This window comes from Coloeus monedula, assembly GCF_965178545.1.
Source record: "Coloeus monedula genome assembly, chromosome: Z".
Taxonomy (NCBI): domain Eukaryota; kingdom Metazoa; phylum Chordata; class Aves; order Passeriformes; family Corvidae; genus Coloeus; species Coloeus monedula.
Genome location: NC_138822.1, coordinates 29,373,328 through 29,398,709, shown reverse-complemented (window position 1 = coordinate 29,398,709; position 25,382 = coordinate 29,373,328). Strand labels below are relative to the sequence as shown.

At 38.9% G+C, this 25,382-nt stretch overlaps 1 protein-coding gene across 1 annotated transcript in view; it reads left to right on the top strand.

Annotated features, from left to right (window-relative positions):
* The first annotated feature begins 3,753 nt into the window (after positions 1-3,753).
* Positions 3,754-25,382, top strand: part of MCC (MCC regulator of WNT signaling pathway) — a 135,647-nt gene continuing 114,018 nt past the window's right edge. The window contains exon 1 of the mRNA XM_082301277.1: positions 3,754-3,892. Coding sequence (XP_082157403.1) covers positions 3,836-3,892 — 57 coding nt within the window. The 5' untranslated portion in view covers positions 3,754-3,835. The remainder of the gene's footprint in view (positions 3,893-25,382) is intronic.

Sequence of the window (25,382 nt, the reverse complement as noted above, 5' to 3'; positions counted from 1 at the left end):
GGCAGTAATGGATTAGAAGTGCCGTGCAATTGAGTGGAACCCCAGGCCAGTATCTCTGTCTCATACAGAAAGTCTGTGGTGCATGTTGTTTCTGAAAGCCTCTGTGACAGTCAGGTTCGTCCATCTTCTTGTCACCTGCTTCTTGTTACCGCCTTCACGCCGATGCATCCACTGACCCTGTCATCTTGGGCTAAGAAACATCTGCAGGTTAAGAGATTCCTCTTCCCATTACCAGTCCAACCCCCCCTCCCTGCCCGTAGATGCTAAAAAAGAAGGCAGGAACAAGGCTGAGGGCAAGGAAGCATTGCTGTCCTAGGCAGGGAACTGAGTCACCAAAAGAGAGAATGAACAGTCAGCTGCAAAACAAAAGAGACTGAGTCCAACAGGCCCCTCTCTCACTGGGTCACAGAGCACTCTGTTCATTTCCTTGCAATGCAAAATTGGCATACTTGAGGTTTTCTTTTGTTTTCTTTGAAGCCTGCCTTTGGCACAAACCAGCAGGAAAATATACTTTGGCTTCAACAAAGTTCTGAGTTCCCTGCTATGGTATTAGGTCACTTACATGTGTTTGGAAGTGGTGAAACAGCCTGCAGCTGGGCAGCTCTATCTGGGAATTTGATTTCATGATGTAACATTTTTCATTCAGTTAGTTAATGCAGAAATGCTCGACAGTAATGACATTTCACAGAGGAACAAGTTCTACATCTTCAGATGTTCAGGATATCTTTTTGATGCTCCTTGATTTAAAAGTGTGATATAATAGTAACTATTTTAGGAAAATTATTACATTTAGTCTTAGCTAGCCCTGCACAATAAAGAAATGCCTGCAAAGTTTCATCTAAGTATGTTGAAACCAGTGTTGCCAGCTTTTATGGATTAGTTAACACTCGATGCTTTCCAACTGAGAAATGTCTAACCCTGCACCACTCAATGCAGATATGCAGAGGTTGCAGTGGGAGTCAGCTGTAGTTAAAGTAAAATCATTTTTCATTAGTTTGGTTTAACCATTTCACTCATCCACACGAGTTAAAATTAATTTTTAAATTTTAAACAAACTTTGTTCTGAAAGTAGCTGCATGTATCTCCCAGGTTCTTGCACATTTGAAGCTATGGATTCTGATGTTGTTTTTCAGCCAGTATCTCTGTCTCTTTCTCCCATATTACTGCATAGAGTAGGAAAAAGGCAGAAAAAAATCCTTTGTAGCATCAGTGTAGAATGCCGAGTGGATCTAGTTCAGATCCTAAAGTGTCCTGCACCATTATGCTTGGGATATAGTACCATGTGCTCTCTCTGGTCTGTCTGATGGCTGGTCTGCCAGAAATGGACAAACAATGGGGAGTTTTGAAGAAAACAAATCTGAATGCCTGTTCACAGTCAGCAGGGAAGTATTTGGCAATATGGGGATAGAGCATGGGAAGTGCAGTGTATTGAACCCACAATTAATATGGCCTTTCCTTTAGAAAAGGAAAACCTCAGAACTTTATTCTTAGTATTAATACTGAGGCTCATCCCTCTGTTGGTGAACCTATGATAGATGTGATAGAATTGGACGAAGGTAAGATCAGAGCAAATTATAAATGGGAAAAAAAAGTTAATAGGGGTATTGATACAGAATACGAAGGACTGTCACCGCCTTGTTTTTGAAGGCGTAATTTTGAAAAGATAAAAACATTTTTGAATGTACTGTGTCAGCTGCAGGAAGTTTTGAATGGAAGTTGTGGGGGTTTTTTCCTTACCTGTGAAAAATAAGCTAAGTCACTATACAGCACCTTTGCTTCTGGGTGCAAAACCCTTTTAAAATCACATTCTAATGCACAGGAGATCAGTGTACTACACTGCTGTGGATATGCTGTTCCTGTGCTGCAGTCTGGAGGAGTCTGCATGCCCCTGGCTCCCTACCCACTGGAGGAGACGGCGCGGTTTGTCCCAGTGCCGCCCTGTGCCATGAGACACCGTCCCTCTGCCAGCAGAGAGCAGTGCAGCCCTTCAGCCGGATTTCAGGGGCCATAACTGAAAACATGTGAGAAACAAAGCAGTTGAGTAAGGAGGAAGATACACAGAAGCACTGAACACAGAGGCAGACCTGAATGTGAAGGTGTGAAGGAAGCACTCAATGGGGAAAACAGCAGAGAGTGGAGGTGAGGCAAGGTGGGCATAAAAAGAGGAAGGGAAACCCCAAAATACAGACTGTGCTAAAGCAAACTGGAGACCTGAAGGATGAAAGCAAAAAAATCTTGGAAAGAGATTCTGGCATTCCTGTTACACTGTGAGCCAGAGGAGTGTTCCAGTTCCTGTTGCTGGGCATGGAGGAAGGACAGGGGCCCAGAAAGTGCGACCAGTCCGTAGTACCATAGAGCAATATATGTGTGCTTTTCTTGGTTCTGGATCTCAGTGCACTTCTTGTATTGTCATTGGGGTGAATTATCCCTGTGTCTGCATGTTGATACTAATCTGTGACTAACAGAGGAGAAAGAAAATCTCACACAATTATTTTCAAAATGCTGCTCTTGGAGTGCATTGTTTCCCGTGAAAATGTTTTCACCAGAGTGCGAGGACAGAGCCACATCTTGTACAGCATTTATTCCTGATTATTATATTTGGGTTTTTTTTCTGAACTAATTTGGTGCTTTAATAATACATTGTATTAAGATGATCAGATAAATTCCAGCTGCAGAGGATTGTGTTTCCTACTTCTGATTCAAAAAGTACATCATAATCCAGTCAAAAAGTGTTTGCGCCTGTCACTGTGTTTTAGGGAATGGGGGAAAGGAATCGCCATTTCTTGTAATGGATACAGCATGTCCATAAATCCAGCTTACTAAGGATTTCTTCTAGATTTTTGGCAGAATGTTGAAGGCAAATGCTTTTTTCTCTCCTTATTCCAGTAGCATCTCCTGAACTCTTTGTAAAATATAAGTCTGTTATGTAAAATCTGCAGCATTCTAATGGTGCTTTCAGGCTTACTGTGACCTTTTGAAATCATTACAACCCCCACCCGCTAAAGCCCCCCATTTTTCCTTACTTAATTGCACACAGGAATAGGGAAATAGGAATCCAGTTTATTGTTATCCAGGTGGCGTTTCCTGTTACTTAGCTTTATAGTTTTCCGTATAGTAATTAGTATGCAGAAAGCTGGAGAGATGCCTGTAGTTCCAAAATGAACTCTCTGTAGCTCTCTCCCTCCCTCCCACTTGCACTCTCCTTTTGGCACCGCCCCTTCCATGCACCCTTTAGCCAGCAGCAAGACAGCTGTGTTTGATCATAAACCACTTAAACTCCAGGCTCACTGGCAGGGGAAACTTTAGCGTGAAGTGCAGCATTGGTTTCTTTCAGGGAGGGAGCTTTCTTCTCTTTTCCTTTCTCTCTCCACAAATAACTGAGAATTGTAGCAGCACTCTCCTTTTAATTTCTCTGTGAACTTATGTGAAGCTCATCAAATTTTTCTGAGTATGTTCAGAGGCATTGGGAGATGCCCTTTAACTGAGTTGTGGAAAAGAGCAGCATAAAGCAGACATCAGAGATGAAGCACGCCTTGTAGATGGACTAAGACAGCCCTGGGATCCTGGTAAGCACTTCATTCCCTGCATTCTCTGAGCACTTCACATTATTAACAAGTCTCTTGCAGCAATGGATGGTCTGTGAAGTCAAAACCAGTTTGGCTCTTTTAGAAGATCTTGCATCATTAACTTAAACTCTCAATGTGGAGTAAAAATGGCTGTCTAGAGCAAAATGTGTAAGAGAGAAGAATTTTGGAGAAGAAAGTATTGAACCAGTTGAACAAAGCTTTGAAGCATTAAAATCCGCAGAAATCGTCAAGCCCTGAGAAGTCTAATCATGAATTCTGGAGTTGCTATGAAATATGGAAATGACTCCCCTGCAGAGCTGAGTGAGGTAAGCAGTTTCAGTGCCCTTCTTTACGCTTTAAAAAGAAACATTCCCCATTCAGGCTTTCAGTCTGCGAGCAATGCAATTAAAAATTAATAGAATGTGTATCTTGCTATAACTTGCTGTGCCAGTCAGGAAATGACCTGAACTTTTTTGCTGCTTTGCTCTGAATGTGTGGTGAGAGGCTAACGATTGCAACCATGTAGAGACATTTTTCCTGTTACCCTGCAGCAATTGCCTTCCCTCCGAGAGCTGTGTTTACACCCAACGTTCATCTTTGCAGTATGTGAAATATGGAGATCTCAGCTGAGATTAAACAGATGGTGATTAATTTAGGAGGGAAGTGGGGTGAGTGGAAAATGGCAAATATTTATTGGTAAGACAACAACACTGGCAGAAGTTGTGTGTGCTTGTATTTAGCCAAGGTGATACTGTTTGTTTAGGTTAGATTAATTAGGTTACTTTCCTTCCTTGCCTAAAAGAAAACAAGTCATGAGAAAGTTTCTGCTTTTCCACTGGAAACCATACTAAAGCTCTTATTTCGTATAGTTCTGGGTATGTTTTTTGTGTAACATGACTGTGTGTGTATTTAATAAATTTGTAATTAAAGCCATATCAGATGTTATGCAAATTCTTAATAAATATTTTAGAAGTGGCATGCTTTGTCAGCTACTGAAATGTCTTAGATGTGTAATCCTTATGGGCTTTACTGAGAACTGCTAATTTAGTTATGCTATGAAATCCCAATCATTTGATTAAGGTCATTTTGTAGGAAATTGAATCTGCAGTCTGTCCTGCCCCAGTTTAACTGAAATGCTTCTCTGTTCCTTTTGCCCATTTCTTTGATACACCTTTTACTGTAACATATCCTTTATAGGCTTGGTTTTTTAAGGAATATTAGATGGATATGCTTGGCAGAATAAGAGAGTTAACAGTTTCTGGAGTTAACTGCTTAGAGAAAGTAGACACTGAGGTATAGAGTGGAATAATAATATAAATGAAATAAATCACTAGGCTAGTGAGGGAGACAACAATGTCGGGGGAAGCACAGTAAATATGTGAGAGATAAGCAAGTACTGTACCCTGCCGTGGAAGAGGACTATAGGTTTGTGACTGGGAAGTTCTGGTGAAATAAATGTTGTATGTATTACTCCCTAAAGAAAAAAGAGTTCAATTTCATTATTTCTGTGTTACTTTTTTTCAACTGATTGCTTGGATACTCTATATTGGCAATGGAGCATAAGTGGGGTTCATAAATTCAGTATAAAAGTCTGGCTTACTTTTGGTCAGTTTCTGGCTGTGGTTGTGTTGATGGTGATCACTGCTTTCTATCCCCTCAGCATTTAATTTTCAAGACTTTGCAAGATCACATAGATCATGGAGTGTCTCAAAGAGTTGATATTTGAGTCAGTATTTGGAGCAGGTAGTATTTACACAGCTACTTTGAAATTACTTACTCATGTTTACTTCAGGCATCCAGTGAGTAAGACTTTAGTTGTAAGAAATTTTTTTTCTGATGTTTTAGCATGGGAAATATTGAAAGGAGTGTGTGACTGTGCACCATGCAATATTTTCATTGTTTAGGTGGGTTTTTTTTTCCCCCAACAAGCTTTCTTTAGTCCTTAGTTCACATTTGTACTCTCGTACCACAGGTGGGTTAGAAATAGGCCCCTTTTTGACTGCAGACATAGCAGAGAAGATCTTACAACTCCTGACTTCCCCAGCTGCTTATCATCATTTGCTTACTGCTCATCTTCATCTTTGCAGTTTGAGCTGCTTGTGTTAGTGAGCCTTAGCCAGAGTTACCAAGAAGGGCTGGGTGAGCTTCAACAGTGATCTTGCATGAAATACTGGGTTTTCAGTGAGATACAGAGGCCTCACAAAAGCATCGTATTCCATCTCTCAAAGGGAAGAAGATGCATAAGTACTCTGAGATGTAGTACATAGCTGCTCGCCCCTAATTGTTAATTCCTCAAATAGTTCTCTGTAGTTTTTATGCTCATATTACACCTTTCCCTGTTGGTGACTGGTACTGTTGAACTTGCTATAATTGAAGGTAAAAAGTCCTGGGTAAAGGTTATACCTGTGGTTTATGTATCTGTATTTTTCACATCTTTGTCGTGCTCTTCTTCTTCCTTTCTGGTTCTGTCTTTTATAAACCGTGTTTATTTTTGATCAATAGAGGACAATAGCCTTGTGTTCATTTAAATGATGGAAAAATGGCTACAATGAGAATTTGATTAAATTACTGCTGCCTTAGTGTGTGTTCACCTGCACCTCTATCTCTACAGACAGCTCAGATTCTGACATTACAGTGGGCTGCTACTGTTTTACATATCTGGATGGCAAATATGATAACAGACCAAGAAATACTACGATTCGCATGATGCACAGTGGGTTTTCGTGTAGGTGCCTTGATCTCTTTATCTCAGTGTGTGGAGCTCTAGGCATGAAACTGCTGTTATTAAAATAAACAGGAAAGCTACAAAGCCCTGAACATAAAATAAATGCATTCTTGATGGCATACATTAAACAAAAGAGAAAATAAATGTATTGCAATTCATTCCAATTGTATTGGAACTTTCTACTTGAGATTTGCATCTCTCTTTGGCAAGAATTAAAGGATATGTTTCTTGTCCAAGACACAGTGTGATTGTAGAAGCTTGTGTATAGTTGATGTTTGCTATTCCTAAATTCTTGTCCAGGTAAACAGAGATCTTGATAGTTTTTGTTTACTCACCTGCCCCCATCCAAAGGTCATGCAGAAAGCAGAAAAAAAAAAATCTGATTTTTGTTGTAGGTCCGTCAGACCTCCACAAAACTCATGCTCTGTGGTTCCCTAGCTCCAGGTTTCAAGCTATTTTGCTATTGAAACCTGTGTCAGTTCATGTTACTCCATTTCTTCTGCTCTTCTTTGCTTCTAAGCTTCAAGTCCAAAGAAGGAAAGATTATCCAGTTTGCTGTTTGCATGGTAGGTTTGTCATGTTGTACCTGCTTAGTTAGAAGAAACATTGTTCTTACCTAGCAAGGTGGTGTTAGGCTTGGTGGTTTGTTTGGGGGTTTTTTGGTATATGTAAGATACAGTAAGAGAGGCAACACTGTTGCATGGTCTATGATGAGGCATAGATGATGTCTACGATTTAGCTGAGGATCTACAACAGTGTTTGGTACCTTTGTAAATACGTAACAGTGGCCAAAAAAACTCTGTTCTACTATTCTGAAATGGGCCTTCACCTGTCCATATTAAGGCTTAACACAATTTGCAGAGCTTGCCTCTAAAGGCTTGATAAAGGAAGGATGTGATTTATATGCATAACCAAGTTATGAAATCTCTCATTGGCTCTCTGCGGTTTTTTACTCCTGAAATTCTGAAAAGCTTTGTTGTAAACACAAGGCATGTTTTTAAAGCCAACATCATTAACATTACTGAAAACATGTACTGATGATTTTTTGCCTTTTCTTTTATACCCCTGTTATACCTTTTTACAGCTTCTGTATTCTCAGTGCTTTTTCCCTCCATTCTTGGACTTGTCTGTCAAGCTAAGAGACTAAACATTTTAGAAGCTTCGTAGTTGGGGATCAGTGTGCCCCAGACTCCAAGGTCCTCTCCAGAACACATTTTATAAACTAAGATAGAACCATCCAGGGGAAGGTTCCTTGGGGAGGGGGGGCTCATTTGAGCCTCTCATTGAGGGATTGTTGATAGATCTGCTAAATGCTATACCAGATCTTTTGTGTGGTAGGCATTGCGGTGGGCATTGAGGTGCATTCGACCTGGACGTGTGCACCTAAGGGTCCTTAAAATAAATACCAAGGTAAAATCCCTTTTTCCCTTCCAGCTGTGTTTGACTCTTGATTTTAAGACCAGGAAAAGACATCAGTACAGGTAAACAGCGGGATGCCCACAATTGCAGACCGTTTTGTACATCATTAAAAATGAAGCTTTGTATCAGAATTTAAATGCTTTTTGTACCTATTAAATTGACTATTCTGCAGAAAGAGATGTTCATCTAGAAGGAGCTGTATTGTCGAATCTGTATTTTCTTCCAAATTCAAAGGTACTACCTGGTTTTAAAACATCTAAAACATTTAAATGTTAATTTTAAAACATTTGAAACATGCTAGTTTTCCAGCATTTTGAGGAGGTATCCCCTACATAGTGATCTTACCTGCTCCCCTGGCCATTCGCTGTGGAGATGGTGTGCTGAAGTAGGGAGAGCTATGGTCTGACCTGGTACATCTGTTGGACTAAATGGGGCCAGCAGTTACGCCCAAGCCTAATGCTGGAACAGCTTAACTTATTAGTGCAGGAATGTGAAAGAAATGTTAAGTGCTGAGCTTAATGATATTTTTCTCAATTGTGTACTTAGGAGATAAATTTTATCCTTGAATTAAAAGCCAAATTATGTTGTTGGCTATCATTTTCATCAAGTGAGCCTTGTGATTTGCTGGTAGTAAGACTGTGCCTAAGAGATTTTGTAATGATATAAGGGCTGGTATTACAGTAACGCAATACATTCAGCATTGCAGTTGATTTGTATGTTACTGTTTATTGTGTTCTTTTAGCACTTGTTGCATGAGTTGATGGTGTATAACATCTGAAAAGCTTGTATTTTCTGCACAGCAAAATTAGAAGATAGCATGCTGCTTTAGGTGCACACTGTATACCTCCTGCTTCTTTGTGTTTGGATGTCAAGTGTTTAGGATACAAATGTTGTATGTGACAACATTAGCTACAGCTTCATATTCTTTAGCCCTTTACATTGACTGGAATAATCAGGTAGGCTGTTTGTCTTGTAAAAATGACTAACTTTTTTTTTGTTTTAACAAGGTACTTAAAATTTGGGGGAGAGGAAGGAGGGACAGACTTCAAAGCTGGTGTTTGTGTAGGAAGCGCAATAATGAGTTCATATGAAGGATTTCACCAAAACCTGACATGTAATACCAAATATAAGGAAATGACCAAGTCTGAAAGGCTTAAATTCTGACTTTTTAGTAATTTTATAGTAGGACTATATTGCACTTTCTTCTCAGATTTGTGTTCTGCTGCTGCTCTACCTATAAACTGAACTCTGATAAGAGCATCATGGAAGGAGAATTGCAGAAGTAAGAGGGGCTGCATGGCTTGAAGTTGTTTACACAAGTCCAGTGAGTCTGAGGGAGCTGTGGGGTGAGATGGATTACCAGCAGAGAAGCAGGACATCACTCAAAGCCTCCCTGCAGGAGGAAGAGGAAGAGTTCAGCAGTGACCATCCTCACCCTGAGGTACTTTCCCATGTGTGCCTCTGTTCCTTTAGAACAAGCACTAGCTTGTGCTGTCACTGTATGTACATGTGGGGAAAGAGCACTGATGGAACGGGGAAGAGGTTTTTTATGTTTCCAAGGTAGGATTAAGTCCCAAATACTCATTTTATTTTCCTGAGCTTGGTACTCTTCCAACAAAATCAGTGAGTAAATATCATCCTAATACTGCATCTGCTTCCGGAATGGTCTCTGGCCATGCAACAAATGTGCCAGGGTATTTCCAATACCTCTCATGAACAGGAAAACACCATATTATACTGCAATTCCATCTCTGCTACTGGATATAGCCTTGGCTGTTAGTGTTGAAGCTGTGCAGGTTGTAACACAGAAGGGTGTACTTCTCCATGCCAACAGAAAAGATGTGTTTTCCCCAGTCAGGTGGTGTTTTGGGAAATGTGATAAATTATTAAGCCTTTAAAATATTGCAGCCTTACAATAGAACAGAGTGGAATGTGGTTATCAAACGGCAAACATGGCATATTTTAAAATTATTTTAACCTTGAAAAAGTTGCATAACTGATTTTTTTTCCTAGCAGCAGACAATCCAAAAAGGTGAACAGTGTGGACTGCTAAAGTGTTAGAAAAGTGAGCGCCGCAACGTGGTATGCTTAAATCAAAATACTTTAAGGAGAAACTTTCTTAAATGATTTCTAGTGGAGAGCTGGGTAAAACTTTCATCTGGAGGTAACCTTAAAATAGTGTGCTCAGCTTTAGTGCTTCAGAGATGCTGAGGTAAAGTTTGCAAATCTTTGGGTGAACTCTCTCCTCTTTCCTGGTTCAAATGGGCTTTGTGAAGTACTAGTCAGCCTTGCAAACCTGGCATTTTCCCATGGTGTTGTCTTGAGGAGTGTGGAGACATTAGATGTGAAATATAATTACAGATTTTAAAGACTTACTGTGTGTCTCTGTTACACTGATGTATCTACTAATTTAAAGAAAATGCTTCAGTGGTAAACTTTCATGGACATGCTCCTGGATAGTGACTGTCAGTCTGAATGCAGCCTTTAGATTGGGTTCATAGTCAAGCTGAGGGGTGCTCTGGCATGATCAATATATGTAATTCACAGTGTGTGTGGTATTTCCAGTGTTAAAAACATAGTGACTTCAAAGAAAATGGTTTTTTCCTGGATTTGTGTGAGCTGCTTATCAGGCACAGAGTGTGCTCCAGGCTTCGCTATTATTAAATTGAAACACTATAAAAAGATTAGTCAAAATGCCCAGACACTGTCAGCACTGATAATGCTCTTCTGCAGCCTCCTAATGAAAAAAATACAAAGATTATGTAATTTATCTGCCTGATATTTTAATATTCCTTGCTCCTGAAAAATAACATTTGAAAAATGCCTTATATACTGAAAAAGCTGTGAGGACAAATGCTGTGAATGTACCATTAACAATGTATTGGATTGTCTAATTGCTTTTAGAGACTTGATGTTTCTATTCATAGATTAAAAAGCCAGAGTTCATTCCTGGAAGATTTTTGGAGATAAGGATTATAATCTTTTCCCTCCTTCTCTTCCAACTGGGAAAAGTAAAATGTGGTTTTGCCTTTGATCAGACTTGGACATACGAGAACATGGCTCTGTGTGGGAACAATTACAAGATTCTTCTTTCAAAAGGTATTTTTGTGTTCTTCTGCAATCTCTGGATTTGTAGTCTGTAAAGGGATGCATAAACAAAATGTCCTGAAAGAAGAATCCATAAACTGAAAGGTTAAGGTTTGCAAAGGCAGAAGCTTCCGTGTTGTGTGTGTGTGAAGAGGGGACACAAAGAGAGTCTGTGTCTTTGGATTGGACACCTACAGTGACGTGTCATTATGTTCCTCTTCTGGGGCTCTGAGTAGTTCAATGTACTACTGAAAAGGAATGTGTTCATGTCGCTTCTGGGTGTTTTCCTTATGTTTAGGTTTTTCTGTCTTTATGACACTGTATGGTACTTTTAGCTGCAGGTTTTACTTGTGATGAGAATTTCTGCTTCTCAAGTAGCATGGAAAGGGTTAACTGGACTTTCCTGTTACATGTAGTAATACTGTACGAATTTTTGGACTCTGTAGGGATATGTGATGGTCTCTGAGCTCAAAGACTCTGAAGGATGGAGGTTTGGTGGGGGATCTGATTCTGGTAGAGAAGCCATTTGGACACTGGTGGAAACCTCCTTTAGTCAGTCCCATGTGAGGATTTCTCATAAAAATTAACTGTCTGTATGAATGATAAATATTTTCTGTAGATTTAGATTTTCACTATCTCTAATGAATAGAAATATTTATTAAGACTCTGGAAATTGGCTTGCATGTTCTCACTCTGTTGTAATTATATATGAAAATTTATCATTAAAATTAAAATATGGACAGAAATCCTTTCTGTCCTCCTAAACTTAAAGAAATACAGAAAGAAGTATTTTTTCAGTATGCTTAGATTTAGCCCACGTGGTTGTATGTAATATTATTGGTTGCATGCTAAATTTTATAAATTACCCTCAGTAACCTTTGTAGAATTTTTTAAATGCTTCAGAAGGTCGTTGCTGGATATTATTGCAGATTATTCGGGTATCACCATCGAATACATCACAAAATAGAAATTTACATCAGGATTATGGCCATCTCCTGATAACTGAAATGAGGTACTGTTTTAAAACAAGCCATTTATACATTTTAAAATATGAGGCTATTTCAGTGTTTGCTAGAGTCACAACAGCGCCTCTGGTTTCTGATTGGCCAGAGCAACTTTTTGAAATGTTTTCAAAAAATGTAAATTGTTTGGTTGCAGTGATGGAATTATAATTGTTAACGCAGAACTGTGATTTATGGTTGTGATGACAGAGAAATACAAGATCGTTACTATGCTATGTGATAAGTCCAAAACTATTTCACTGACAACTCAGTGTCCTTTTGAACTGTGTCCACTGAGGTTTGGCTAAAGCTGGTGTTCCTACAAAGCAGCACAGGTGCCTGTCTTGAAAAGTCTACGTTTTGCAAACTGCAGACCCAAAAGTATCATTTGCTTGCAAAGACTTTGTGTTATCGGGCCTTCATCTACAAGTGGCTGTGATAATCCTACACCAAACTATGCTGGTCTGCTTCCTATCCTTTGGGTGGCTGAATGCCTCTAGTTTGATAATCTTTTGAACTTTGTATCCTATCTAAGTTGCACAGGTTGTTTACCCTTAAGCTGTTGCCAGGTAGGAGGTGGTAGAATCTACCTGGCTGTTAACTACAGTTGGGACTGATACTGCCGCTCTTCAAGTGGCTCATCAGCTGAATCTTCCTTCCTTTGCCTGTATTCACATGCTTGAGATGCGTTTTGCAGCCATGTACCGAAACCAAAGTGGATATTGTCATCTGCAGAAAAGACCAGGTACCCCCTTTAGAATGATGTACCGAGGACTCCTTTGCTGTCATACATGTTTAACTTTTTTTTTTTTAACATTACATGTAAGATGTTTTATCTTCATGAGATAAGTTCATTTTTCCATCCCTTAATCTCTTTTTTCCCTTTACTTTTGCACAGCATTATATAGCATAATTTTTTTCAAGTTTCTGATGCTGCTCTTGTCTAATTTACTGACTTACGTGGTTCTTTTTATTTAAACTGATTTGCAGGTGTACTTGGATCTTTTTATTTAAACTCATGCTGGTTGACCTGTTCATCAGCTGGTTCTTTCTTTTGGTATGTTGTAATCTCTCTCCTGTGGGAAGAGACAATTCTCTCATGATGCTTGCTATAGCACAGGTCAGCAATCTGCCAGGTATAACTCACCTGGTGGATGGTCTGGCCCATGCTAAGTAAGAATGCAGTTAATTTCAGTGAAATGTGTAAGTAAAGTAAATCCTTGAGAGAAAAATTTTTGTCTGCCTGAAGCAAATAGGTGCCTGCTGTATGTGAAGGACAAAAATTGTTGACAGTATTTCCAATTATACTTTTCTTCTGTCTTATGAGATGCTGGATTAAAGAGTGCACAGAATCTATTTCTCCTAATGGATAGCTCCCCTGTGGAGCAAAGTAGGAAAAAAGTGTATTGATTCATAACTGTCAAGTCATAATTGCGTGGAGATCTGTATTAATTTAGTTACTTGGTGAGAGAGATCTGGAAAACACAGAACTTTTTTTCCATGCTTTCTAAAACTTACAGATTCTGTCTCCCATCCTGCAGGGTTGAATACCTATGAATACCCATAATTATCTTTCTTTGTGAGACTCCATGTGGTTGAATTTCAATACCTACCCTTTCTGGAATGGAAATAAATGTGCTAATTGCTTTTCATGAAGGTAGGCTTTCTCCTTCCTTTGAGAATTTCTTGAACTTCCTATATTTCTGTATTGTGTGTTAGGCTGAATCTCTTTTTATAGCATATTTAAGCACTTTTAAATGTAATGATTGATGCCAATGAGTTATAGGCAAATGGCATATCTCATTCAAAATGTTACATAATCATATTCTTCAGTAATGAGATGTCATTTCCCATTATAGAATCACAGAATGGTTGAGGCTGTCAGGGACCTCTGGTTGTCACCTGGTCTAAGCCCCTGCTCATGTGGGGTCAACTAGACCCAAGTGCCCGAGACTGTGAAAAGCTTTTGAATATCTCCAAGGATGGAGACTCCACCACCTCCCTGAGTAACTAGTGCTCGGTCACCCTCACAGGGAAAAGGAGTTTCCTGATGTTCAGCGGGAACCTCCTGTGTTTCAGTGTGTGCCCATTGCCTCTGGTGCTGTCACTGGGCACCACTGGAAAGAGCCTGGACCCATCCTCCTTGCACCCTCCCTGCAGGTGTTTATGTACCTTGGTGAGATCCCCTGAGCCTTCTCTTCTCCAGGATGCACAGTCCCAGCTTTCTCAGCCTTTCCCCATAGAAGAGGTGCTGGAGTCCATCCATCATCTTGGTGTCCCAGTATGTCCATATCTGTTTTGTACTGGGGAACCCAGACTTGGACTCAGCTCCAGCTGTGGCCTCACCAGTGTTGGGAAGAACAGAAAGCTCACATCTCTGTATCTGCTGTCAATACTTTCCTAATCCAGCCCAGAATACCATCCACCTTCTTTGCAGCAAGAGCATGTTGCTGGCTCACATTCAATTTGGTGTCCACCAGCTTTCATAGGCCTTTTTCATTTCATAAACTTACCCCATGGGACTTTGCCAAGGAGAGGTCTGAGTGAAATCTACAGTCGTGATCTTGATTTTTGACCATCTCTCTCCTCTCTGGATCATAAACTCCACCATCTTATGGTTATGAGAGTGGTCAAATAATATTTCTGTAAGTGCCAAGGACTGTTGTGCCTTTGAAGATGACAGGAGCATGATATATATTGGAACAAAAAAAAAGGTATTTTTTTTAGAAACATCAAGGGAACTTTCTGTGAATAAACAAAATATTCACTTGCAGAACATTTATTAAGTTAATTCTGTCAGAAATTTCTCTGTCTTGGAGTGGCAAGAGAGGATAGTATCCTTCTATGAATAATTCCATATAAGGAATCAGTAAGCTTCAGAAACTGTCAATTTATTAAAAATTTTGTTTCCTTCTGTTGAATGGTATGATTAGAATTTAGTAGATTTTTTCATTGTTCTGATTTAAAAAGGAAAACCAAGGCAAAGTATTACAATGGATGACCTATAGTGATTTTTAAAAAAGGAAAAAATAGAAAGGGAAAACTTGTCTTTGTGCCCTTGTTGCTAATTTTTAGAGCAAATTACAGTGGCTTTTCATGGAAGATGTTTTCCTTCCAAGAGAACAAAGGAAGAATTTTGCAGTTTTAGTTCTTACCAGATGTTGACATTATGTATGTTCTGTCTCATATAATGCTGCCTTCATAAGGATCTGAAAAAGCAGGACTACAGAAATAAATCACAGTAGGGAAGTTTAAATTTAGATTTTGTTTTTTAAATACAGTAATGTGGGAGTTTCTAGTGATAATGAGTTTGCTGTTAATCCAGAATCCAGCTCAGTTTGTTCACTTAAATCAGCTTTGAAGTTAAACTTAGATTTCAAAGACACATTCATAGTAAATTCAATCTAAAAAGAATGTGAGTAATTCCTAATGTGGGTATGGATGTCCTGGTTGTTTAGTACTTCATTACGCCAAATCCCTGAAGATGACAGACTTATCTGGTATATCTCTGTGTTACTGTCAGGGACTAATGGGACATCATTTCTGAGAAGCAGGAAATTCTGCAGAGATTAAAATGCATATATGGTCTGGCTCCTTCACAGTGTATAATCACAGTTCCCAATGGATCAAAACAAAGTTAAAAACTAGCAATTCCCTTCCCCATGAGAGGACTGTTTCTTAGCAGCACTCTTCTGTCACGGTCGTGTGAACACTGGTGCTTGGCACAATCAGGATGGAAGCACTCTACAGTGTAGGAAAAGCTGAGAACAGGAATCGGCATCCATTGGGAAAGGGGGAGGGAGAAATAGACAGTTGTCTAGAGGATATACACCTCAAACTTATGGTAAGAAGTTACATGAGTTTCTTACTTGTGAACTTTTGCCATTGCTGATTCATGACTTCAGAGTGTTTCAGGGCATCATTCTGACAACTGAGTCAACATTCATTTTTTAAATAAGAGTAGAGATTTTACTGAGAAATTAAAATGATGGATTCATTTGGTCTTTTGGAGTCAATGAAGTAATTCACAGTCCAGTTAGTTCAGTTTTTCAGTGCTTTCTAGATTTTTTCTCCCCTGGGCTTTGTCTAAAGCTGCGCTATTTATTTGTCTGAATGGGAATTGTGAACAGTTGGTAGCCTTAAATTATCAGTCTGACTTATCCTGCAATGGTTAAAGGACCATGTTGCCAAGATTTAGTGATTATTATTTATTTAGACCAAGTGTAAAACCCTGTCTTGTGTACAGAAAATATAAATAGAACAACTGATAGAGTAAGCTTTGTGTTAAATTTGAAATGCCAGTAATATGCGGTACCATTGCGATGACAGTGATGCTTTGTACTTTATAGTGCATTTCATTTAAGGAGCTGAAATAAGCTGCACACCATTATTGATGCAATTCTGTTATTGTAATGTATAAGAACTTACATTTCAATTTATTAATTTCACTATGTTACCATGATTTATCAAAAACGTTATTAATGAAACTAATAACTCAATTGCAGTTGCTTGGCTTGGTCTTGCAAAGAGGAATGTATCTAGCTTGGAGCATGGTTATGAAATTATATTTAAAACCGTATTTTTAGAGAAGCAAAGGATTTTAGAGGATTTTATTGATAAGCTGAATTGGTACAGGTTTACTTTTTTAAAGGATGACAGTGTTGTAGGTTTAATGCATATTGGGTGGCATTGCTTGAAGAGATGATGTGCTCTAGTAACTTTGAGAAAATAGATTTTTGAAAAAGGTGACCGTGACACAGAGAATTTCTAGACCATGGGGTCTTCCAATTTATGTATTTTAAAATAAATTGTTAGAGTCCTTTTTCTCCTACTTATAATAGTTGTATTTAGAGCCTGGAAGCTCAATCAGCAGATGTTTGTTGAGTTTTATAGTTTGCCTCTGGGTAGGCTTTTCTGCTTCTTTGTTTTCTGTGCCTGCAGCTCATTCTCTTCTGTCCTTCTTAGAGCTTCACTAAATGCACTGTGTGTTCTCAGCTTTCATTAGCCTTTTCTTTCAACCCTCTTGCAGCTGCTAATTTATTGTTGCTGCCCTTGATCCCTTTGCCTTTTGCACGTACCAGTCTACCTCTTCCCTGTCTCTGTCTGCTTATTTATGGTTGCACTTCAAGACTGTGCAGGGTCCTCTGGAGTTCCCGCTGATACTCTTCAGTAAAGGAAGAAGGAATCCCTCCTCTTGCAGGGCTGACTGTGTCAGGCTGCGAATGCTGGGAGAAAGGGGTTGGTTCTCTTGGCACAAAGGCAAGCTTCAGCCCCGTGATTAATTAGCGTGATGTTGCAGCAAATGAACTGTTGCAATTAAACCAGTGTAGTAACGAAACAATGAGCAACAGCCCTAAGGCTGGCACAGGCAAGGGGAGGCTGATCCCGGGTGGTGTTGGTCCAGCCAAACCACTTTTTTTGACACAAAACCACTCCCATTGTGTACCCATAGATACAGAGTTCCTGACAATTAAACAGTATTTAAAAGCCTAATGATAAAAGTAAGATTTACGGAGAATTTATGGTTTAAGTTTTTTGCCTTAGGAGTTGTAGTTTTTTGTTGTGGGATACTTTGTTAAGCTTCCTTGACAGACTGGCATTGTGAGAGGGGTTTTCCTGGAGAACTCAAAAGTTGTGATGGCCAGGCCGAGATTTACTGAAATTCCTGTGTCACACTACTATTTTGCAAGAAGCTGGCTCTTCAGATTTTAGGTTTGATTACTACTGACCGTAAGCAATAATAGATCTGATGAGGGTACCTTTACCTTTCCCCTGTGAGCCCTCATGCAATCTCCTGAAATACCCTCCTCTTCAGTAACTTTTTTCTGCTGTGGCATTTGTAAGCTGTCTGAATGTAATTAGTTCTAGTTGTTCTGAGCTATAGTAACTGACAAATGCCGTATGCCTAGAAGTTCCCCTACCCCAGTGCCACTACTGTTTCTTCTTCTTCTTCTTGCCTAAAGCCAGTCTTACGGCAGCTTAAAAGGGAAAACAAAATGTTTAAGCAGAGAAGAAAACATTACTGAATGCTTTGATGCTCTTCTTTCCTTAAAAGAGACTAAATGGCTTTAAAGTTTAACTTAGTTCTGTTCCATCTGGTGGTTTACTAACTTCTCTTTGGCATTTTAACTGAAATTAGGAAAAGCAATTGATCTAGATAAACTGAGACCTTTGTGACAGAGCGAAGACATGGACATTTCAGCATTGATGCACTCTCTCGTGGTATTAACCCAAGTGTTTTGCTTCTGGTGCTGCTGCATTTCATGCATAAAGTTTTATATGCAGAAAGATAAAGACCTGGCAACATCCTAGTAAGTGGTGTGCATTTCGTAGGTATATGCCAAATACATTGATTATGATTATGAACTCATTCCACAATAATAATTTTTCAATATAGATCAAAATCTTCTTCACTTAGTAATTTTTTTAAGCCCCACAAAAACATTGCTTCTCATTGGGCTGAACTAAAATGAACACTGAAGTAAAAAGATACTGCAAAGGACAGAGAGTACAGTTCTTTGCTAGGTCATGTTCCAAGAAGTATTTTTTTGCAAGCCTGACAGTATTTCCAAATTATAATTGAAATGTACCCATTTAAAATTCCATGAACATAAAAATAATACCTTTTTTTTTGTTCTTTTTTTTGGTGAATCTGCTTTTTTGTCAAAGTGATTTAAAAAAAAAAAAAAAAAAAGTGCAGTCCTAAACTACCTGGAAGTTGCAGCTGTACAGCACTGCTGAGAGGGTTCTGTTTGGTTTTAGCAAGTAAAATACTTCTATGTAAGACTGGGTGACCGGAAAGAAGTAACTCATTGACATTGTTGCGTGATAAAGAGTTGCTGCCAAAAAATATTGGTTGTCTTAGTAGTAGACTAATGAAGATTGCATAATTTTATGTTAGTTGGACAAACTAACATTTGAGGATTTAATTAATCTTGCACATGATCAGTGTTTACTGAGGTAGGCCTACCCATGATTTTAGGGAGTTTTTATACGAAAGCTGAAGCTACTAGTATGAAATTGATTTCTGCTTTTATTAAAAAGCTCAGTGCAGATTTAAGGGTAGCATTTTCCAGGTGTTTTGTGGCTGAACAAGAACTGGTATCCTGTGATTCTGTTGAAAAGGTTTTGTGTCAGGACAGATTGTAAAAAGTATTTTTAACTATTCCAGAAAGTACACGTTTATAATGTGAAAAAAAAAAATAAAATTAAGAGCAATTTGATCTTCCACTTCATTGAAGCTCGTGAACTGATAGGTGATGGGTCGATTCCATACACGGAATAAATAATTAAATTCCTTTAGGAAAAGGAAAATCAGTGCTGTACCGAACATAAGTATAAATGCTTTCCTTTTGGGTCACAAATGGCAATGCAGATGATCTATTACAGAACTTTCTGCTGGGGTAGCTGCAGAACATGAGCAAAAACACATGCGAGTTTAGTATTCTTGAGCCTTGTAAAGCTGCAGTATAGTCAGTTGGTTTTTGTGGCATGCAGCTTTTGAGAATTACAGGAGGATTACTTGGACCTTTTTTAACGTGTAAGATTCTTGGCATGAATTCCAGTTGAGGTGAGGCAGAAAGCCATTAGAGACAGCAGAGATTCCAAATGGCTGATTGTTTTAAAAGGAAGAGCAGTAAGTGCATGTAGTGTATTTGTCCCAGGGCAAGAGGAAACTTGGTGATCCTTCCCTTCCCATGCTTAATTTAAGAAGAGTAAAGATACTACTCTCATTTGTATCTATTTATTTACCTTTACAGAGTTGTTCTGAGCAATAGTCAGTGATTTCAGTGTTCTGAAAACACAAAATGCTGTGTATCTACTATGTATTATTCATCCCTTTAAAACATCAGTGGTATTGGGAAAAAGACGGCTGTTTTTCATTTAAGTTAGAAGAAGATAATCTGTAGGAAAAGTATTTGCTGATGGAAAGAACCAGACATTGTTGGACCCTTTTTTCTTATGCTAAATTATTTGCAGAATCATGTTTTAGGAAATGAGGCTGACACATTCTGCTCAGCAAGTATCTGGATTTCATTTTTTCCTTCTTTGCACAATTGATTGGAATCTTTAAAATCTGGCCATTTGTTTCTTATAAACTGTTGGTCAGTAATATTCTAGCTTTGTCCTCACCCTGCTGTAGTCTAAAAGGACCGGTGTACTATCATTTTTTGGCTCTTGGGATGTTCTATTTAGAGCTTTATCAGAGTCTCTAAAATATTTCTCCCTCCTCCCTTTCCTTCTGGCTCCAATTTTGAATATATGAGAAATAGAGATGTTTTGAGCAATGCCATGCAGGTTTTCTGTTGCTGTTGTGCCAATACATTTTTCTTTACTAACAGTGTGACATTGCATACTTTTTTCTGTGTTTTTTTTTCATGTTTTCCTATTCCTGTAAGCCCAGCTTTCTCTGGCCATGTTCCAGAGAAAAGGGTGCTGTTGCCCCAAAGGATTATTTGAATTGTATATATAATGTAAAACCTGACAATCTCAAGGTTATTTCTTTATATCAAAATGCTGATCTTAGTCTAAGCATGCTAGAGAATATATCTGAGAGTCTTACAGCCACCATGAAAGTAGACATGGTGAGAACTCTCTCTTTGCTTTCTAATCATCCTGATTAGTTCTTGGTCCTAATTGAAGATTGACCATTTGATGTATTAAATTAATATGCTGTTTTACTGTGGTAGAAATAAGAATCTAAAAGTAATTACTTGGGCAGCTGTCTGTTATTTTGAAAACCTTTTCTTCTATGATTCGTGGAACCGACTTAGCTGTTACTGACTATCCAGACTGCCTAATGTCCAAAATAGTGTTCTGTTTGCATCTTCTGACCAGAATATAGGTATCAACAAAGCAAGATAAATGGCAATAATTGTGTCTTATCTTTGTTATGATATGTCACTAACAACACAGGTTATGGAAATTAATGGACACCTATTAATGCATCCATTTATGTGTCATGTCTTTAAAGCAGGTGGCAGGCAGTACAGGAGAGTTTTCACTCTTATCATAGATTTTAGCAGATTTTAGATTTTCCATTTAAAGAATTAGCTCTTCCATAAAACCCCTGTTTCCATGTTTCTGACTGTTTTAAAATACATTGTCTGATAATAGTGTACTTTTGTAGCTTTGGCTGAGGTTCTTGGGATGACAGTCTTCTAACTCCAGGGTACATGATCTAACATCTCTCCTTGGCACTTGGTTCTCTCAAAGAGTTTGTTCTATTAATGTCTGTTTAATCTCAAATCAATTAAGCATTTATTTTGCATTGAATTTTGTCCAGGTTTTATCTGTTCCTCATGGTTACGTCATACTTTCTTGACTATAGTAAGTTCACTATCTTAATGAAGCAAAGATTTAAGAGAGCTACTCTCCCTTGGTGACTCATCTGCAAAGAATAACAAAAGGGCTTGACATAAGAATAAATTATTCTTAACAGACAGTGATTGGTCTTGATGGAGATGAAAACTGTGGATGAAACAAAACAAGGATGTCATGCTCATTTCATAAAAACTACCCTGGTATAATCAGCATGGCTTTCAAGGGGTCAGAGGTTTGTGCAAGTCATGAGGAATAATAATTTTCAGAAACCACGTCTTTTTGGTCTTATTGACTGTATGTCTTAAGAGCCACAATTATGCAATGCAATTAATCATCAAGGGAGTTTGGGTTTATGGTACATATTTGAAGTAAACTCTTTTTTAATTGCTGGAGCTTTATCTTGTGGACTTTGACTAAGTGCATTAGTAAATGCTTAATTTGAAGGGATTCTGTCGCCCTCAAACATACGCCTATGACAGCTGGTGATGGGTCAGTGGCTCTGACCCAGGAAGAGGTGACCGGTCTGGAGAGATGGTCCCGAAAGGAATCGCCTTCCCGAGGCCCGGTGTCTTCCCTCAGCTGCTGGCAGGAGGGCCCTTGCAGAGGCTGTCAGCTCTTTAGCGATTGTCAGCTCGTGATTTCAGCTCAGCTCTGCAGGGCAGCCTCCAGGCCAAGCCAGACCAGAGAGAGAGACGAGAGGCTCGTGTGGCTGGTTCTGCACAAAGGTAGCTTTATTGTCGGTCCGTATGCCGGCGAAGGGGAAAGCCAGGGACGAGAGCTCTCCCTCTCCACAGGGGCAGAGGGCTAGCTTTTATAGGGATACAGGGGATGAGTAAAGGCCAATGGGTTACAAAGGATCTGCATAGGGTTTCCCAGAGGATTCTGAGTCTGTCTTTTCTCCCTGTGAGTAAAAAGGTTAGCTGCTTTCCCAGGGAGTCCTGCTGGAAGATTGAGCAATCTCCTTATCTCAGCAGACGTCCCTCCAGGGCAGGGGCTGGGCATACCCCACATACTCCTATTTAATTTTTTAATTCCTATTATTTGAAAGGAGTCTATTTAAAGCAACTCCTGTCAATTCCCTTGCCAGCAGCATGATTTCATGGCCACTCTGCTTTTTGCTTTCTTCAAGGTGTTTTTCTTTCCAGCAGTCAGTAAGAAAATTAATTAGTGTAAAATAAACTTCCTAAAATATGCAAAATGCAAAATACATTGAGTTAAGAACTTTTCCCAAGCAGTAATTAATATTGATAAATCTGGTGTTGTAAACTTGTTATTAATACTTATTTTTTTAATTTAAGGAATTTCTGAACCTTCTCAGCATTCTGACTATCGATTCTTATGTTACACCGTACTGCATTCAAAAGTTAGCTGAAACTTCAGCTTCACATGTACTGCATGAAGGATCTTGACAGGACAGCTCCTGCCTATCTTGCTGCAGCTGTCTGAGAGGCTGCTGTTTGCCAGCTGTCTGCACCACCTCTGTGGGCAGCTGCTGTTCCAACAGGTCCCTCTGCTTTCATTCTAAAGCCCAGCTTCTTGCATTTTAAATCCCTCTTCACTAGAACTACTGTCCTCCCTTTTAGGGCACTGTGGACAATCCAGGTGGGACATCTGGCTGAAATGCAGCCTGGCATTGATCTGTCATAAACTCCCAACTGAACCTTAGGGTCGTGTTCTTTCTGAAATGATCCTCAGGTTCTCTTTCTTCTGTGCTCTCCCTTTTACAGCCTAATGGATTGTTTACAATGCCTAATTCTGCTCTTCTCTACTTTCTGCCCTTCTTCCCAGAAGATTAACTTCTCAGCATTTCCATTTAATTATGGAGTAATACTGAATGCTATTTTCCAGCTGTTTTGGTTACTGAAATACAAATTTCATTAAAAAGATCACTAAAAGAGTGTTGGCTTCAACAGTTGATGCCCTGAGTTGATACTAAGCTCTGGGATTGTCCAGTGCAGTGCACACACAGCCTACTTCTTAATTTTCCTCTGTCTTAATGAGTTAATAACATAGTAAGAAAACCAAAACTGCAGCAGAGCCACATGACAACAGTAGTTCTGTCAACTCATTCATCCATCTGGCTTTTTAATTTTAAAACAAATATTAGGAGTTGTTGCATGGCTTGGGAGGTAGTTAAAGTTGTACATCTGTATCCCTACAACGATTTGTTCAGGCTTAGAATGGAACTATTTTATCAAAGTAAAAATACTATTGTATAGTTCATTCATCATAAAATCTATTTTTGAAACTATTAATATATATTTTATTTTCAAATAAGCCCTGAGGAATTGCCTATTTTGGAAATAGTGAAACTTAGCTAAAACATATCAATTATGAAATTATTCCTGGCCTACTAATTTTTGCTGCTCTGAGTTTAGACACTGCTGCCAGTGAGATGCCACGGTCTAATTCTCACCACAGAATCATCACTGGTTCTGTAAATAGCTTTAATCAAATTGTTTAATTTCTGTTTCTGAATTCCCTCTTTTTTAATGGACACAGTATTTTTTTACAGTTGTTTTTTTTCTGAAGACACTTACCTTTTATGCTTATATGAAGCATCCAGATGTAATTTTTGTTCGGTTTTTTTTTAAACAGACTTAATTTTAAAGTGTAAGGGGGGCGTACAGATTAGAAGCAGTAGTGTAGCTTGAAAATCAAAACTGCTCATTGAATTAAAGTGTGGGTCCTCTCGGGTTTTTTTTTGTTGCTATTTGTATTTTTCCTGCTAGTAATATGCCACAGAATATGCAAAGTAGATACATGAGAAAACTGCATGAACTCCTGTCTTTGATCACATGAGCCTTTCAAGAAAATTTAGTGATTTCTGGGTTTCTTTTAATCTGTTGCTTAAGGACGCAGGCACCAGATAGGGTTTAATCAAAAACAAGGGGAATAAAGGAAGAGCAGGACAGATGGAAAGGAAGTTTAGTCCTTTATATATGACGCCTCACCCAAGGTTATGTAGAATTTGTAGAGCTTAATTTCAAGTACTTTGTCTTCCAGTTTAGGCTTAGATTCATGTAGTCATGTATATCTGACCTTCAGCCAAGGCCCAGCAAACCGGGCCTTGTGTAATCCTAACCTGTACCTGCAGGTAACAAGGTTACTTGTGTTGTCTATGGCTGTGATTTAATATCCATCAAGGGCAGCAGTAAGAGCCATAGCACTTCTAAGGAAAATTAATTTGTAATTGGAGGTAGGAGAGAAAGATGTGAGAGTGCAGCATAGATGAACACACTGTCATGGTCTAAATGGGTTTAATTGTTAATACTGTGCTTGAGCCAGCAGCTGATGCAGCAGCAAAAGAGTGGGAGAGACATATAATATTTTATTTATCCTCTTAGAGTTGAGTCTGTTCAGACCTGTGCTGACAAAACTGTAATGCCTTATCTACAGATTATATAGTTCCATTGACTGTTTTTATACATGACCCTCTATTTGGACTTGAACATGAGTTATACTTGTTTACTGTGTGTAGTTCTCCTGCCCTACCCTTGAGGATTTCTGTTAAAAATTATGCACCTACACATCCCCTATTATGGCTCATCTCTCAAACCTCACATCAGTGTGCTGGTTTGCTGCTGTGACTTTTGGCTATTTAGGCTGTGAAAGAAATTGCATATCCTTTGAAAGTACCTGTACCTCAAGTGTTCTTCAAATGCCAAGAAGTACTAGCAGGGCCCTTCCAGACAGGAGTCTCTAGATGCTGTAGTACTGCCTTTTGTAATTTGAAATAAGTGTGGTATCCCTTTATAGATGAGTTTTTTGAATGGGAAATTGTTAGACTATTTGAATACTCCCAATCTGTATTTCAGGAAGTGAATTCCAAGATGTCTCTCCAAATGTCTGCAAGACTGTAATCCTGTCTGAATTGAGCTTTCTTCACCTTTTATTTTCAGTTTAGAAAAATCCCCTAAGTTTTCTTGTAACATTTCAGAGAGGTACTGGTACAGTCTGATGTTAACCTCCACATAAAAACAAACAGGAAAGCTGTTGGTATGTGCTCTACTCTTTTCCATGTAGCAATTAATAGCTACTAAATTATAAGTAGCCAGGGTGCTAATTTGGTGGCCTAAAATACCTGAAGCTAGAAGGCTAAATACAATTTTAATATATGTGTCTAATAAAGTAGTGGAAAACAGTAAATTCAGTTAGCTTCTCTCCTTTTTTTGATGTATTTCTTCAGAAAACAGCCTATGCCAATACTTAGCAGAAGACGATCCTCTGAATTCTTTCAGGCTTTCCTTGGTCCTCCCA